Here is a 13,758-nt window from a genome sequence, read left to right as displayed (position 1 = left end):
CCAAAGGACTGCGAGAGCGCGGATCGGCTTAGCAAAGACTCCTATGTTGACAAATTCACGTGACGACTTAAAGAATTGTCGCCGACACTCCATCCGGACAAGACGGCGAGTATCATGATAAGGAAGGCTGCAATCTCATCGTCGTCTATATCATCCATTGCAATAACAGAAAGACTCTATACAAAACCTCATAAATGCCAAAATGATACAGTGATCAGATTCAGGTATGCAGGGCGACGCAATCCATACAAAACATTGGAACCTCACAGCCAAGTTTGCTAGGCTGTCGACCCATGTTTCGGGGAAGGAGTTGGCATCCTCTAGCACCCGCGGCATTATGAAGCGCTTTTTCCCTAAGCGCTTTGGTCGCCGAACGCAGCCCAAGGTATAACGACAACTGACAACTGGAATTTAACGGATCCAATTCATCCGAAAAAATAGATTCCTCCCATACCAAGCTTATTGTAGTCATCGAGTTGATGGAAAAGTGCATGGAGTTGTATGGACGTTGTGTTTCGGAATTTACGCACATAGACCTCATCGAGCAGATTCGAGCCATCTACTTTTCGAATGTATTGACGTCGGTGCACGGAGCTGAGCAGAATGTAATCCTACCGAATAATCTTACCCGCAAAACCTTAAATGTAGCTCTCCTCTTGGCCACCTTATAAGTAATCCTCGAGGATGCCAGGGTCTTCTTAGATAGGGTTCTCGCAACACCTTGGGGGCGGACGGCAATACGCAATGGCTCGAAGAGGCCCAATTCCAATGCTTTGATCACTTTGCTCCAAGTTTTATCTTAGCAGATATCATTCTAAGGGGGAATTATATACTGTCTATTCGCAGGCCCTACAAGCTCGTCTTAATGAAAGGTATAAGCATCGAGGATCGAGGACGGGGGCCTACTGGCAACCCTACCTCAACTGATGCTTTTGAAAATTTGAAATGCTGTCACGTAGAAATTCGAGTTCCGTACAACTAGCCATGTGTCAACATGACAGGTTCTGATCCCACATATCCCTTACCCAGTCTTCTCGCCAACCGACAGCTGAACATGCTCTTCCGTAGGTGGAGCGCTGTCCGCCAAGCTCTCAGACGCGACACCTTCGCTGTTGTAGCCTGAAGCTTGTTGACCTCGCATGACGAGCCAGATCTTTTTCAACCCGCCATCGACAAGCGGGTAGAAGTTCGCGATGGACATGGCAATCCAAAGCCAAATAAGTGAGACGACGATCCAAGCCGTGAAAAGCTAGATTCAGGCATATGATTAGTCTTGCTAGCCTTCGCGAATACGGTTGAACCTCCATCTAGGTAGAGACACTCACCCCTTTGGAAAACACAAAGCGAGCTCCGTACATGGGCAAGGGCCACAGGGCGACCTGGCCCGTAAAGGTGGCTATGCCCCAGTAGACCGCCAGTCGCGACATACGTTTCATGTAGCGCACCTTCTCTGGAGTAAAGTAGGCTTCGGCATCAAAATGCGAGGCCTTCGCCCCTACTTGGCCATGTTCGTCATCCTCGATTCGTTTAATGGACAGCAGGTCAGACCATTCGAAGCTCGGGTTGGGCCAGAAATAACTAATCACCAACGTAACAGGGAGCGGGACCAAGAAGGACGTGAGATTACCAAACAGGCAGGGGAGCGTCTGGCCGAGCGTTTTGATTGTTGCCCCCCCGTAGTATGCATGCGCTGTTCCTACCCATACCGAGATACCGGATGCGAAGCCTGCGATTGGGGCGGTAATAGCGGCTGCGCGAGTCTGGCCCTTCCAGACCAGTGCAAATGCCGTAGGGAAACAGCCAGGGCTGGTAGTCCGTCATTAATTGCAACAGGGGCCTAGGGGATAATAGGTATCGACAGAAGTATATCGACCAGGGTAGGGGGAATACAGAATGACCATACAAAGCTTACCAGATGAGAATTCCCAAGAAGTATAACAACCAATTCAAGTCCACACCTCCCTCATAAAAGGCTGTTGCGAGCGTCGATATGAGTAAGGCAGACCCCACTACACTAATATGTGACCATTTGATCAGTTGCCGATTGGTCGGTTTCTTGTTGATGTAGGTGCCGTAAATGTCGAAGGAGAAGATACTGCTCATTGCGATGAGTTGGGCTGATGCGATGCTGGTGCAAGCCATAAATACGATGAGGAGAACGGCCACGGCACCTGACTTGCCGGCGATGGCAGTGGAAACTGTTCACGCTCTGTTAGCTGTGCGGAAACAAGCAAACGGGAAATAGACTGGCGAGGGTTGCTAGATGGGTGAAGTAGAATGATCAGAATTAATCTTACCGTAGGGCAGCACCAGGCCGCTGGAGACCTCTGCGTCTGTCATCCTCTGTCGATAGTTAGAATCTGAAATGGCTTTGAGGCTACATAGCCCCCGGGCACCTACTCTGGGATAGGTTGGGAAAGCCGGCGTCTGTTCCAGTGCCAGCGCACTAAGCCCCATGACAGTTCCAAATGCAAAGGGAATGGCGAAGTAGGCGTTTCCACCTAATATATAGCCAGGGACGGCAGCAGCCACTTCAGCCGCAAAACCCTAAAGATACAAGTCAACATCCGAGAAGAAGAGCAAGCGACCCTAGTTGGCTGCTGGCAAAGCTTACTTTCTGCCAGAAGCCGGTGTCGAGGAAGACGATGGCGAAGTTTGTACTAAAAGGAAGCAAGGGTCAGAGCACTGAGCCCGCGGTGGAAGAAGTCAGACTACTCACACGATGTGGATAATGCCAAAGAAGACAGACTCTTTGCTGGTCATTGTTAAATACGAGCCTCTGTAGTTGCCTTCGACGGGATTATGTTCGGACAAAGGTTTGACGGCGTCGTACAAGGCTCCGATCGATCCGATTTCCTTGATGGCCAGAACCTTTATCGTAAACCAGACCAGTATGATCATGATAATGAAGGTATGCACATAGTCGGCCAGGAACGTAGCTCTGATGCCTCCAAAGTACGTGTAGATGACGACGCCCAACGGCAGTAGGAACGAGGCCGCCACGATATGCATTCCTGTCAAGGCTGACACAGCACTAGAGGCTCCCACGATCATGGAGGAGAAGTTCAACATATTGTTGATCATGCAAAGCACGATCCAGAGGATGTGAGCCATAGTTCCGTAGCGGGCACGGATTAACTCGAGCAATGTGTGTGCGTTGGGCACTTTGCGTTTGGCTTGGATCGCCAGCCAGCCAAAAGCACAAATCATAGTGCTCTGTCCATTCGCCCACCAAACAGGGAGCGCAATGCCATACCAGTAGGTAAGATAGGGAGCTCCGAGAAGGGCAGTACTGAATAGCCAGGACGATATGACCGCTGAAGCAGTCAAGCCCGAACCTACGCTACGGTTTGCAACCATGAATCTGGCATTGGCTGTCAGTAGGGTGAAGGTTGTTTATGTCAGCGAACCTACGTCTCGATGGTCTCATTGTCTTCGCCAAATGTCCGCTTCAGAGACCGGGTCACTAACACCATGCCTAAGGGCTGTTAGTCAAAAACGTGGGCATAGAACGCCAGGTAAGACGTACCAATGGCAAAGGCGGCACCAAGACCTACTACAACTCCATACCCGGTACCTTGTGATAGGGGTGGTGGAACTACTGTAGATTCAGCCATGGTTGACTCCTTGTATCTCTTACTGTGAGAGAACAACTGTGACGGCGAGGTCCCCCCGTTAATATTAATACGTAAAACAGCCTGTGATTGACCTTTGAGCAGATGAAAAACGAATACCCACTCTCCTGTGTCGCCATACCGCGCCCAGATGTTCCCATCCACGCCGTCCCGCCTGGCAACGACTGCTAGAACATGCATCGGTTCCAGAAGGGGAGACTTTCGATGATTGCTAGGTGTCCACGTTGGTACTCCAAGCAAGCTCCATCATGCTATTGAATCGAACTCTGAAGGCTATGGCAACGAGTTGCCATGCTCAGCCAATTACAACCTCGAGAAGCGTCTTAAAGGCCAAGTCAGGCGGCTAGGCCAAGACTCTGAGCCCCAGTGATGACCGTTCTTCTGGGCCCACGGGGAAGAAAATGGAAAATAGGCTATTTGAGCACTTGAGCAGGACTTTCGACTTCGTATTCCATACAGCAATACTTCTCTGGCTAGCCAGTGGGGGAGACGGCTGAGATACATCATTATAGCGGGTGATTATAATTCGGCCCCGAATTCGTGATAGCCGCTAAAATGTTACCATCCATATAACGGCCCGTGATCTGGTCATGTTCTATGCACACGGAGCCATATTGCAGTTTGAATCGCTATACACCGTCTTTGATATTCTTAATCTAATGGCCTATAGTGGCCCTTGTTATCTCGGCTGCCTGTTTTGGAGATAAACCTGGCTTTCTTATCTGAAGATTCAGAGATGGTCTCATAACACGTACAAATGGCGTGCTCTCGTGAGAATCGTCTCTACGACCTATGGGTCTACGGGAATGGTAAGGACCAGAGAGATAGGGAGAGCTGTCTTGTACAAAGATGTATTTGGCTAATATGTACAAGATATCCATTGGACGCAACTCTCTTGAATTCTACATCGAAGTCTACAAAATCATTAGGCAAAAGAGCTCTCCTCGAAAATGGGGTCGCTGCCAATAGAGAAAAAGAAATGGATTATGAACGCCTTTGCTATGAGTTCCCCAGGCCATGTCGCTGCAGGTAGGGGGTTTTGCAAAAATTCTGTCAAGTATGCTGATGAGCATCAGGTTTATGGCGCCATCCAGAGAACCGATCCCAGCAGTATCACAATTTGAAGTATTGGACCGACCTCGCAAAAATCCTTGACGAAGGTAAATTCCACGGCCTATTTATTGCCGACATGTTGGGCGTGTACGATGTGTACAAGGGCCCGGACAACATCGACCCGGTCCTGCCTGGCGCTGCCCAATTTCCAATCTCGGATCCTTTGTAAGGCTTCTCTCGCCATAGACTTATCAGATTAATTGAACACCTCTTAGTCCGGCTATCGCGGCCATGGCGGCGGTGACAAAATCACTTTCCTTCGGCATTACATCGTCGACCACGTACGAGCATCCATTCTCCCTTGCTCGACGATTTTCCACCCTGGATCACCTTACAGGAGGTCGAGTGGGCTGGAACATCGTTACCAGCTACCTGGAGAATGCGGCGCGAAATTTTGGCCTCGATACTCAGGTTCCACATGACACACGGTACGCTAAGGCTGACGAGTACCTAGATGTCTCGTACAAGCTGTGGGAAGGTTCGTGGAGAGACGATGCTGTAGTTGAGGATTTCAAAAGCAGGCAGTACACGGTGCCCGGTCGTGTCCGCCGCATCAATCACCAAGGGTGAGCTCCTCGACTTGTCCCAGCTTGCTGGCTCTAACACCAGCAAAGAGAATGGTTCAAGTCAGCGGGACCACACACAGTTGAGCCATCGCCGCAACGAACGCCCTACATCTTCCAAGCTGGAACCAGCAGTGCCGGCAAAGTTTTCGCGACCAAGCACGCCGAAGCCATGTTTCTGCCCGGGATGGAGCCGAAGGTGATCAAACGCGGTGTCGAGGCGATTCGCACCCTCGCGAACGAGGTTGGTCGCGATCCGAACGGCATCAAGCTCATCGCAGGGATTCTGATAATCGTTGACGAGACCGACGCCAAGGCTCAGGCGAAATACGACGAATACCTGTCCTACGCCGACGACGACGGCACGCTCGCACTGTTTGGCGGGTGGTATGGCGTCGATATCTCGACCTGGGGTGACGACGAAGACTTCCGCTTCGCGCCAGGCTTCCCGGGTGCCGTGCAGGGCATGTTAGAAGCGTGGAGTGCCATGGTACCCGGTGGCCAGAGCGTCAAATGGACCAAAGCCCGTATCACCAAAGAGCTCGCCCTGGGCGGCCCGCACATCAAAGCGATCGGGTCTGCCTCGACCGTGGCCGACCAGCTGGAGCGCATCGTCGACGAAACTGGCATCGACGGCTTTAACATCTCGTATGCAATATCGCCGGGCAATTTCCAGGACATCATCAAGTACCTCCTCCCTGAGCTGAGGCGGCGTGGCTTGTTTTGGGACGATTACGCTGTCCCTGGAGGCACTGCCAGGGAGAACTACAGCGCAGATGAAAAAGGGCCTAGAGTAAGGGATGATCATCCAGCGTCCAAATATCGCTGGAGGGCAGGGGAAGATATCCCCCAGTATGCGCTGAAAGAGAAATCAGTGCCAGTTCTCAACGACAACTCATAATCTTCGCTTGAACCACTTGCCTTACGATCATACATCTGGACATTACAACCTTTGCGGCCTGAATCGGCTCTATATATCTCTCAGAGACATCTATAACCCTGACCATGTTCTCTAGCACACGAGGTGACAGGAAAGCAAGAGATAAGGTGTTCGTACTAACAGCAAACGGCACCATTAGAAGCCTCCCTGGCCCTGGCTGATTTCGAGAACGGATTTCCCCCCTCGAGCATTAAACCACCCTCGTTAGCTAGCCCCAGTAGAATGACAACAGAACGCGCATCTTAGGAGGTCGCCCCATATCCCTCAGTGCTGATACTCGGTGTTGACGTAACAGGTAAAGTACCACGAGGGAGGGAGAAAAGGGAAAGAGGGAAGGGTTGGATTTCCTGTACTCGAAAGTCGCTCATGGCCCCCATAGGCACGGACTAATCATAGGCCGTCGCCGATCTTCACCACCCTTCGCTCACCCCCTGATTTAATTTTAGCGCTCACGATGGGTGAAGACTGGGCGCACCTATGACTTAACCCCTAATTCACCCTTACATAGGCGCTAGAGTGAGTTAAAACTAGGCTATAAGTGAGATAAACTAAGTTAGGCTAAACTAAGACGACTTAAAGCGACGCTATTTACTCGCTAGAATAAAAAGAGAAATTAAACTTTTAAGAATATATAATATAAAATAAAAGAATATATAATATAAAGATTAATAACGTAAATAATAAGCGCTAAATAACTTTTTATTAAGAGAACTAGGTTATATTATACTGAGAAAAAGTATAGCGTAATAGGCCTTTATTAATGAATGACTAGCTAAGTGATAGCTTAATAAGTATTAAGAACTTAGAGAGCTTAAGGAGTGAAAGCTTATAAGGGGGGTAAAGACCTCCTTATATAGATATAAAAGGGGGTCTATATAGAAGGCTTTAGAATAGAATAAACTAGTGATTATAAATTAATAGTCTTATTATGCTTAGCCTAACGTAGTGTGCTTAGCCTTACACGGGTTAACTAGTTAACACTTTTAACTTAGAATAGTTAACATAGTTAACAATATATAGTAAGGATATTCATAGTAACTCTTCATATCAAAAATTTTAAAGGGTGTAGTTTCCTAGTGAGAATTTATATTAGGTAAAAAGCCATGATTATACTATTAACACAGTCTATTTAGCGCTGCATAATTTTGTCTAATGATAAATTAGTATTTATATACAAAAAAGTTTTAATTGATAGTATACTTCATAAATCTAATGTAATTAGCTATTTTCACGATTGCTTTCAAATAGAAGGATGTGCTCAAATGTTTTAGGAATTGATGGCTTCTCTACAAAATTACTAATACTAGCGAGATATGTCGACATCCTCTATCGACAACAATACAATCCAGTTTGGGATTACCACAATAGTTAAAAGCCATAACGGTAACGCGACAAAGTTGTGCGATAGTCCCCAGCCAAGCATGACACCACCTACCATAGGTCCTATAATGCGGGCCGCGCTCGATGTACTTTGCGCAAGGCCATGAATTGTACCCAGTAGCTTTGGTCTCGGTGCCGCATTGTTGACCAGGAGCACGGTGGCTGGATTTACAAACGTTCGAGAAAGCACATGCATGTCTAGCAATGCCGACGACCATATCCATATAAGGGTTTCATTCTTGAGCAAGAGAACTGATACTGGGAGGAAGCAGTAGGCAACGACGCTGAGAAGCAGGAAGATATAATATGAGGTTCTGATGCCAATGCGGCCAATGAGCTGAGGGTACAGGAGAAGTTTGGAGTGGTATACCGATAATGCCAATCGTCGTGTTTGCGAATGCAAGTGCCTTGTTCGAGAGTCCGAGACTTGTCTGTCCGAGACGTTGGGAGTAGACTGAATAGAATCGAGTTTCATGCGGAGACATGGAAAGTCTGTAGAAAGCGCTGTAGCATGGTGAAACCAATATTTATTGTCATGATAGCACGAAAGGCGGGCTTTGTTTTACCCTCTGGCCTGATAATTGGCGGTTGTTCTTCGTTCTTGTCTTCATCAAGTTACTAGCGTTGTCTTCTTGAGATGAAATGGAGGAATGTCGATATGTTTGATGTCCTAAAACATCCCAGCATAGTACTCACAGTGCACTCACAGGTCTGCGTCACTGAAACAGAGAATCTGGCCAATTCTAGAGAAGGCGGCCACGACAATCAATGTGCGAGCAGCGCTCAGAAATCAGGTCTTGGAGGCGATACTCTATTTCTGTGAGAGAGACTCGGTGGCCAGCCGCCTCACTGCGACGGAATTAGCTAGCAAACTTTTGAAAAAGTCGACGCCATACTATCTTCAAGCCTCTGCGGTCCTCTTTCGATCCATCCTCTACCGCCTCGATGGGGACATGGCGAAATCAGAGGCTCAGATCCGCAACTTTTACAAGCAAGACATACCTCCAAAGACGCGCCGAGACCACGCACTTCAGGGAAGGCTTCATATCTCCCAGATCGAGAACAAAATCAAGTGTTACGAACCGGATGTCGCCTCGTTCATTTACCAGTGGGAAGTGGAACAGCCCATGTCGACTCTAGACATCGAAATCACGTCTCGGGTACAGAGTGCGGCAGCACGGTTATTCCAGTCTATTGGAGACTTGGAGGCAGCCAAGGCTTTTCTGGAACAATTTCTCTCCCTCAAAAGGGCTACTCCTACGCCAGTGAATACGCGGCGTGTTATAATCAGTAGACTTGCTGATATATACTGCGAACTACGAGAATATCCGAAGGTGACCGAGATTCTACAGCCAGAGCTCGAGGGTAGCACTGCGCCCGACCGCGCAAGCCGCCTGTACCGACGACTTATGCTTGCGTTGATGGAGGCCAACGTTGGATTTGGTAGATCGGACGCTGCATACCGGGTTCTTAAAAAGACACAGGACATCGCCTTTCCTGAGCCGGACAACCTTCACGACCAGCTGCTGCACATGCGTACGCTGTTTGGTGCTGCCCGTATAGCACACATGGGATCTGACCGCGCTGAAGCTGTACTCAGGTGGAGGTTTGCTCTCCAAGAAGTGGAACGCATGCACATTCTTAAGTCGACTCGCGGCTTCACATCCGCCATAGGATACCTGTCTATGGCTCACGCTCAATTAAGCATTGGCGACAGACACGGCGCCAGGCACTCATGGCTTATCGGGGCAGCGGTTTTGAAGAGCGAGATATGCGAATTCTGGATACCAGTTGCCTCTACTGTTTGGCTCCGTGAAATTGCCACGGACGTCCACAAGTCGGAAGGTTGGTCTCTCCGCATCATGTTACCCGGCGGAAGACCCGATCTCACGTGGCCCTGATGGGATGCTCTCCTCGTACGCATTATCTGCATTACTTCTCTGCATTACTTCTCTGCATTACTTCTCTGCATTACTTCTCTGCATTACTTCTCTGCCTTGGCCATGCCCTCCCTGAGTCGATGTCGATCTTGAAGAAGCCAGCCTAGCTGTGACGAAAACCACGCGCAGATGATCAGGCGAGTAACTTGTGGAACTAGGAGATAGAAATGATAACGTCCTGGTAAGATTTAGAGTTTAGTTCGCGTTGGCTTGACATATTACGCCGGTAGGAAGAAGAGCACCTCGGGAGAACGAACTACACTTGGTTGCCCGAGCATGGACGGATAGCAAGCATTATGTCTCTCCGGTTACATTTGGCTTTTTCTTGATCATTGTCCGTGTGTTGTGTTCTTAGCGGGCTGATATCTTGAGAGCTAGTCCTGTGTCTTTCAACTTTGTCCACAGCGGACTGAACATGACCGCATACCAATACAGATTGTAGCTTATCACGCTGCCATAGGTGGCACTGTTTTGCCAGCCAAGAAGCGCGTTGAAAATTCCCCACTAACCGCCTCCCTCCAAATCCGGGTTGCAACAGTTCACGTGCCTCATACTGCATCGAATGTCATTAGAGCCTGGGCCAGACCCATTTTCAGCAGCGTCTCCGCCAGTCAGCCGATTCCAATCATCGGCTTCAAAGAACCAGACTGAGGACGAAAAGAGTCCGGCGGCGATGTGATATAGCAGACAGGTGCCTGCTGTCAGAATCATCTTGAGCGACACCATCCTTCCATCCATTGTAGAATAGCATGCCTGTGAGGATACCGGCGAGAAAGCCAGAGACCACTGGAATCGGAATGGAACTTGCTGGTGCTCAGGCCGAGCCAGTGGCGCTGATCTCTGTCGAGTCCCCTGTCGGTACTGGCGCGAATACTTCGCGCGAGAGGTCGAAGAGACTTCACGCGGGTCTCGCACGAGGCTAGTAACTGATAGGATGCATCAACTGCTCTGCTGTGGCCCACTCGATCGACGATTGTCTGGCCTTGAGGCAGCCAAAGAATCAATTTGTCTCACCTATCGGAGATGCAATCTATCGTCATCTATTGCTTGGTTTGCCTAGGCGATGCGGCCAGTTAATTGATACACCACTTCCAAGAAGAGTTTGAGCTCCACGCAAATTGTATTAACTCTCGGGTGGATCGTCGATCTCTGGATTCCCACAGCATTATTTGGACAGGAGCTCGGCATTTGGCACTCGTTCTTCAGCGTAATATTGTTGTTGGCATTTCCCTCAAATCAAAATTGGTAGAGTTGTTCAACCTAAGCCGATGTCAGTAACGATTGGCACCGGACCAGGTATCTCGGTCGAAATGACGGCGGTGTCTACATCGTTTTGTAGAGAGCAGGCTTGGTTGCTGTTCAGTTTCCCATTTCCGTTTCGGAGGCTTCAATGGTGGAAGGGTAGACCGCGGGTGCGTAGGCTTTTTTGGGTCAGTATTTCATCATGGAACAACGTTGGCGATCCACATTAGCTCTTCCACCGCTGACTGGCAGGCATCGGATGTTGGCTGGTAATCTACTTATTCTCATTAATGCAATCAAGCGGTCCAAACGGGCGTTCCGTCGAAGAGAATTTGCTCGTGGGCTTTCTTGATGCCTTGAGAACGTTTCTCTTTCGTAGGTCAGTCGAGAAGTGAAAATGGAAGAGGATTGACGACCAACATTGGGTAACTTTGAGTGTCGCGTTGAGGCCTGCATTTACCACTCTCCCTTTCTATCCTTGTGGATTCTAGTTGTGTTGTGACTCTTACGAAGCAATCTATCGTCCAAGTGCAGGTGACACGGGGCTGCCTCGTCGCAGCTTACGATCCTCGCGCTGAATACCTGCGCCCGTGCAAGGCTAGTTCCTCTCGCTCGGCCTTCTCAGCTTCCTCATCTAGCGCCGCGCCTGCACCTAATGGTAGGCTATTCGCAATCTTGACAGGCTCAAATACATTGGTTGACCTCAAGAAAATCTCGTCGATGTCTTCAAGCGCTCTGCCTTTGGTCTCCGGACAGAAGAAGAAGTATACCGTGAACGCCAATGAGCTTGTACAAACGTAGACGGTGTAATATTTCCATCCGAGATGATCAAATCCAAGCGGCGTGACCTCGGCCACGAGGAAATTGAAGATCCAATTCGTTGCCGTTGACATCGCCGTGACCTTTGCCCGGATGCGGAGAGGTGAGATCTCTGCGGAGTACATAAAGGGGATCAGGAACAGACCAATGGGAAAGAAGAAGAGAGTCATGAAGTCGAAGAGCAAGGTGGCTCCGGCGATGCTCTTACTGCCAGCTGCATACTTTGTTAGCGCTGCAAGGCCAGACTGGGCTATGATCATGCCGAATGAGCCAATCAAGAGTAATTTGCGTCGGCCGATACGATCAACCAGGAACACCGCAAGAGTGGCGCAGAAGAACTGCCAGATTTGCAGGCAACCTGATATGACTCGTGAGAGAGTCGGGGAGTACCCGAGGATATGTTGAAAGATGACGTTCGAGTAAAATGTGACGATGTTGACCCCAGTCATTTGAGCCAGCATATTGACGGCCATTGCGAGGAGTGTTCGATGGAGATGTCGATTTCTCGTCATGGCAAAGGGGTTGCCAGAAGATCCCACATGCTCTGCGTCAATTGACGCCTTGATGATATCGATCTCGTCAACAATAAGTCTGGAGTTTCTTGGCAAGGCGTCTAGTCGTGAAAGTGAGTCCTTGGCACCCTCATAATCGCCTTTCTTGACAAGCCAACGTGGCGATTCTGCGACTGTTAGTCGATTCCTGGAATGTATTTCGCCTCGTCATACCTGGCAAGAGCAAAATCAACCACAGTACAATCAGGGCGAACACTGACTGGAATGCAATCGGGAACCTCCAGTTGACAGAATTGTTCTTGACGAAGAAAAAGCCAAAATCGAGCCATGTTGCGAAACAAACACCACCAATCGCAAAGCAACCCTCCATCATTACCAATCTGCCGCGGTTGTGTGCTTTCGAGCATTCAGTAACCCACATCGGCACAGTGGCGGTGAAGGCACCAACACCCAGGCCGGTTATGATTCTTGCGGGGATAAGTTGACCGAGACTGAAGGGTGTTGCCTGAATTATAACGCCTATGATAACAACGCATGCTGCTAGAAAAATGGTCTTTCGTCTGCCTAAGATGTCGCCCAGAATAAAGCAGGAAAGGGCTCCCAGGGAACAGCCAACTTCGTAAATTGCAACCGCCGTGCCTTGCAAAACTGATCGACTATGGCTCTTGTCTACAGACGTGTTGATGGACGGAAATTGCTTCTCCCACGTAGGTAAGGTTAGAAGGCCATTGACAACAGCCTGATCATAGCCCTGTAGCAAGAATGCCACCGCGCCTACGCTGCCGACTAGCAAGCCTAGTGCGTGGCCTTCAAGTCTGATGGAAGGCATTCAGATCAGGAAAGCTTCAATTCAAGAAGCTGTTCATGTGAGACTTTTGGGGAGAGTCGACGAGCATCTTGTACCTAACCTAATATAAGAGCTTGATTTTCTCTCTCCGTCATACCCCGCCCTCGAGCCGCCAACAGTGTCGGCTCCGCGACCAGCAACTCTTGGTGAAGTGACGTACTGTGGGACCTGATGACATGGCCTACGAAAAAGCTTGTGGCAGTCTATTCGAAATAAGCCATGGGGTATGGAACCGCGGATACTCGGTTCCTCAAATAGCGTGGACTTGTGGCGTAGGCAACGCTTAGTAGCATTGTCTAATCTTATGTTATGTGATTGCCTCTCTGTTTGCGTCACCAAAGTCTGGACGGTTAGCACCACTTCCTCAAATCGGGCAAAATTTTCCTTTGCATTGCCGTCGAAGCCGTTCAATAAAAGGCGTTGGAGGATTGAAGTGGATGTAATTGAGTAACAGTATTTGCTATCTCCGACGTGGATTTCCGGATGGTTGCAATTCAGGTGGCGGCAGTCAAGTGGCGGGATTTCGTAGGGTAATCTCAGCAGATCCGGGCGTTTTGAACCGAGAGACAGTCGTGAAAGACGACAACATCCTGCGTTGCACAACTCAAGCACACTGGTTGGGTACAATACACTTAAACCGGGATGTCGTTACCGAGTGCAGAGGCGCTACACATTCTGTACACTAGAAGAGCATTCTTCCCACTAGCAAACGCTTCGACAGTTCGAGTTACAGCTCGAGTGTCTATGTGCTAGGGACCGATGGGCCA

General features: G+C 49.3%; 2 protein-coding genes across 2 annotated transcripts; one reads left to right on the top strand and one right to left on the bottom strand.

Annotated features, from left to right (window-relative positions):
- Positions 1–914: 914 nt before the first annotated feature.
- PV06_08265 (uncharacterized protein) lies at positions 915–3,617 on the bottom strand (the record flags this gene model as incomplete). The annotated part of the gene is made up of 10 exons (XM_016409581.1): positions 915–978; positions 1,026–1,249; positions 1,326–1,806; positions 1,913–2,198; positions 2,298–2,343; positions 2,401–2,547; positions 2,615–2,660; positions 2,720–3,364; positions 3,415–3,478; positions 3,530–3,617. The coding sequence occupies 10 exons, from the start codon at positions 3,615–3,617 to the stop codon at positions 915–917; spliced, it is 2,091 nt and encodes a 696-aa protein (XP_016259889.1).
- A 968-nt stretch (positions 3,618–4,585) lies between these two features.
- PV06_08264 (uncharacterized protein) lies at positions 4,586–9,532 on the top strand (the record flags this gene model as incomplete). Its single annotated transcript, XM_016409580.1, has 5 exons — positions 4,586–4,664; positions 4,712–4,913; positions 4,964–5,314; positions 5,363–6,163; positions 8,341–9,532. 5 exons carry the CDS (start codon positions 4,586–4,588, stop codon positions 9,530–9,532), a joined length of 2,625 nt encoding a protein of 874 aa, XP_016259888.1.
- Positions 9,533–13,758: the final 4,226 nt, after the last annotated feature.

Source organism: Exophiala oligosperma, assembly GCF_000835515.1.
Source record: "Exophiala oligosperma strain CBS 72588 unplaced genomic scaffold supercont1.8, whole genome shotgun sequence".
Lineage (NCBI taxonomy): Eukaryota > Fungi > Ascomycota > Eurotiomycetes > Chaetothyriales > Herpotrichiellaceae > Exophiala > Exophiala oligosperma.
The sequence above is the reverse complement of the archived record's forward strand: the minus strand, read 5'-3'. Positions and strand labels throughout refer to the sequence as shown.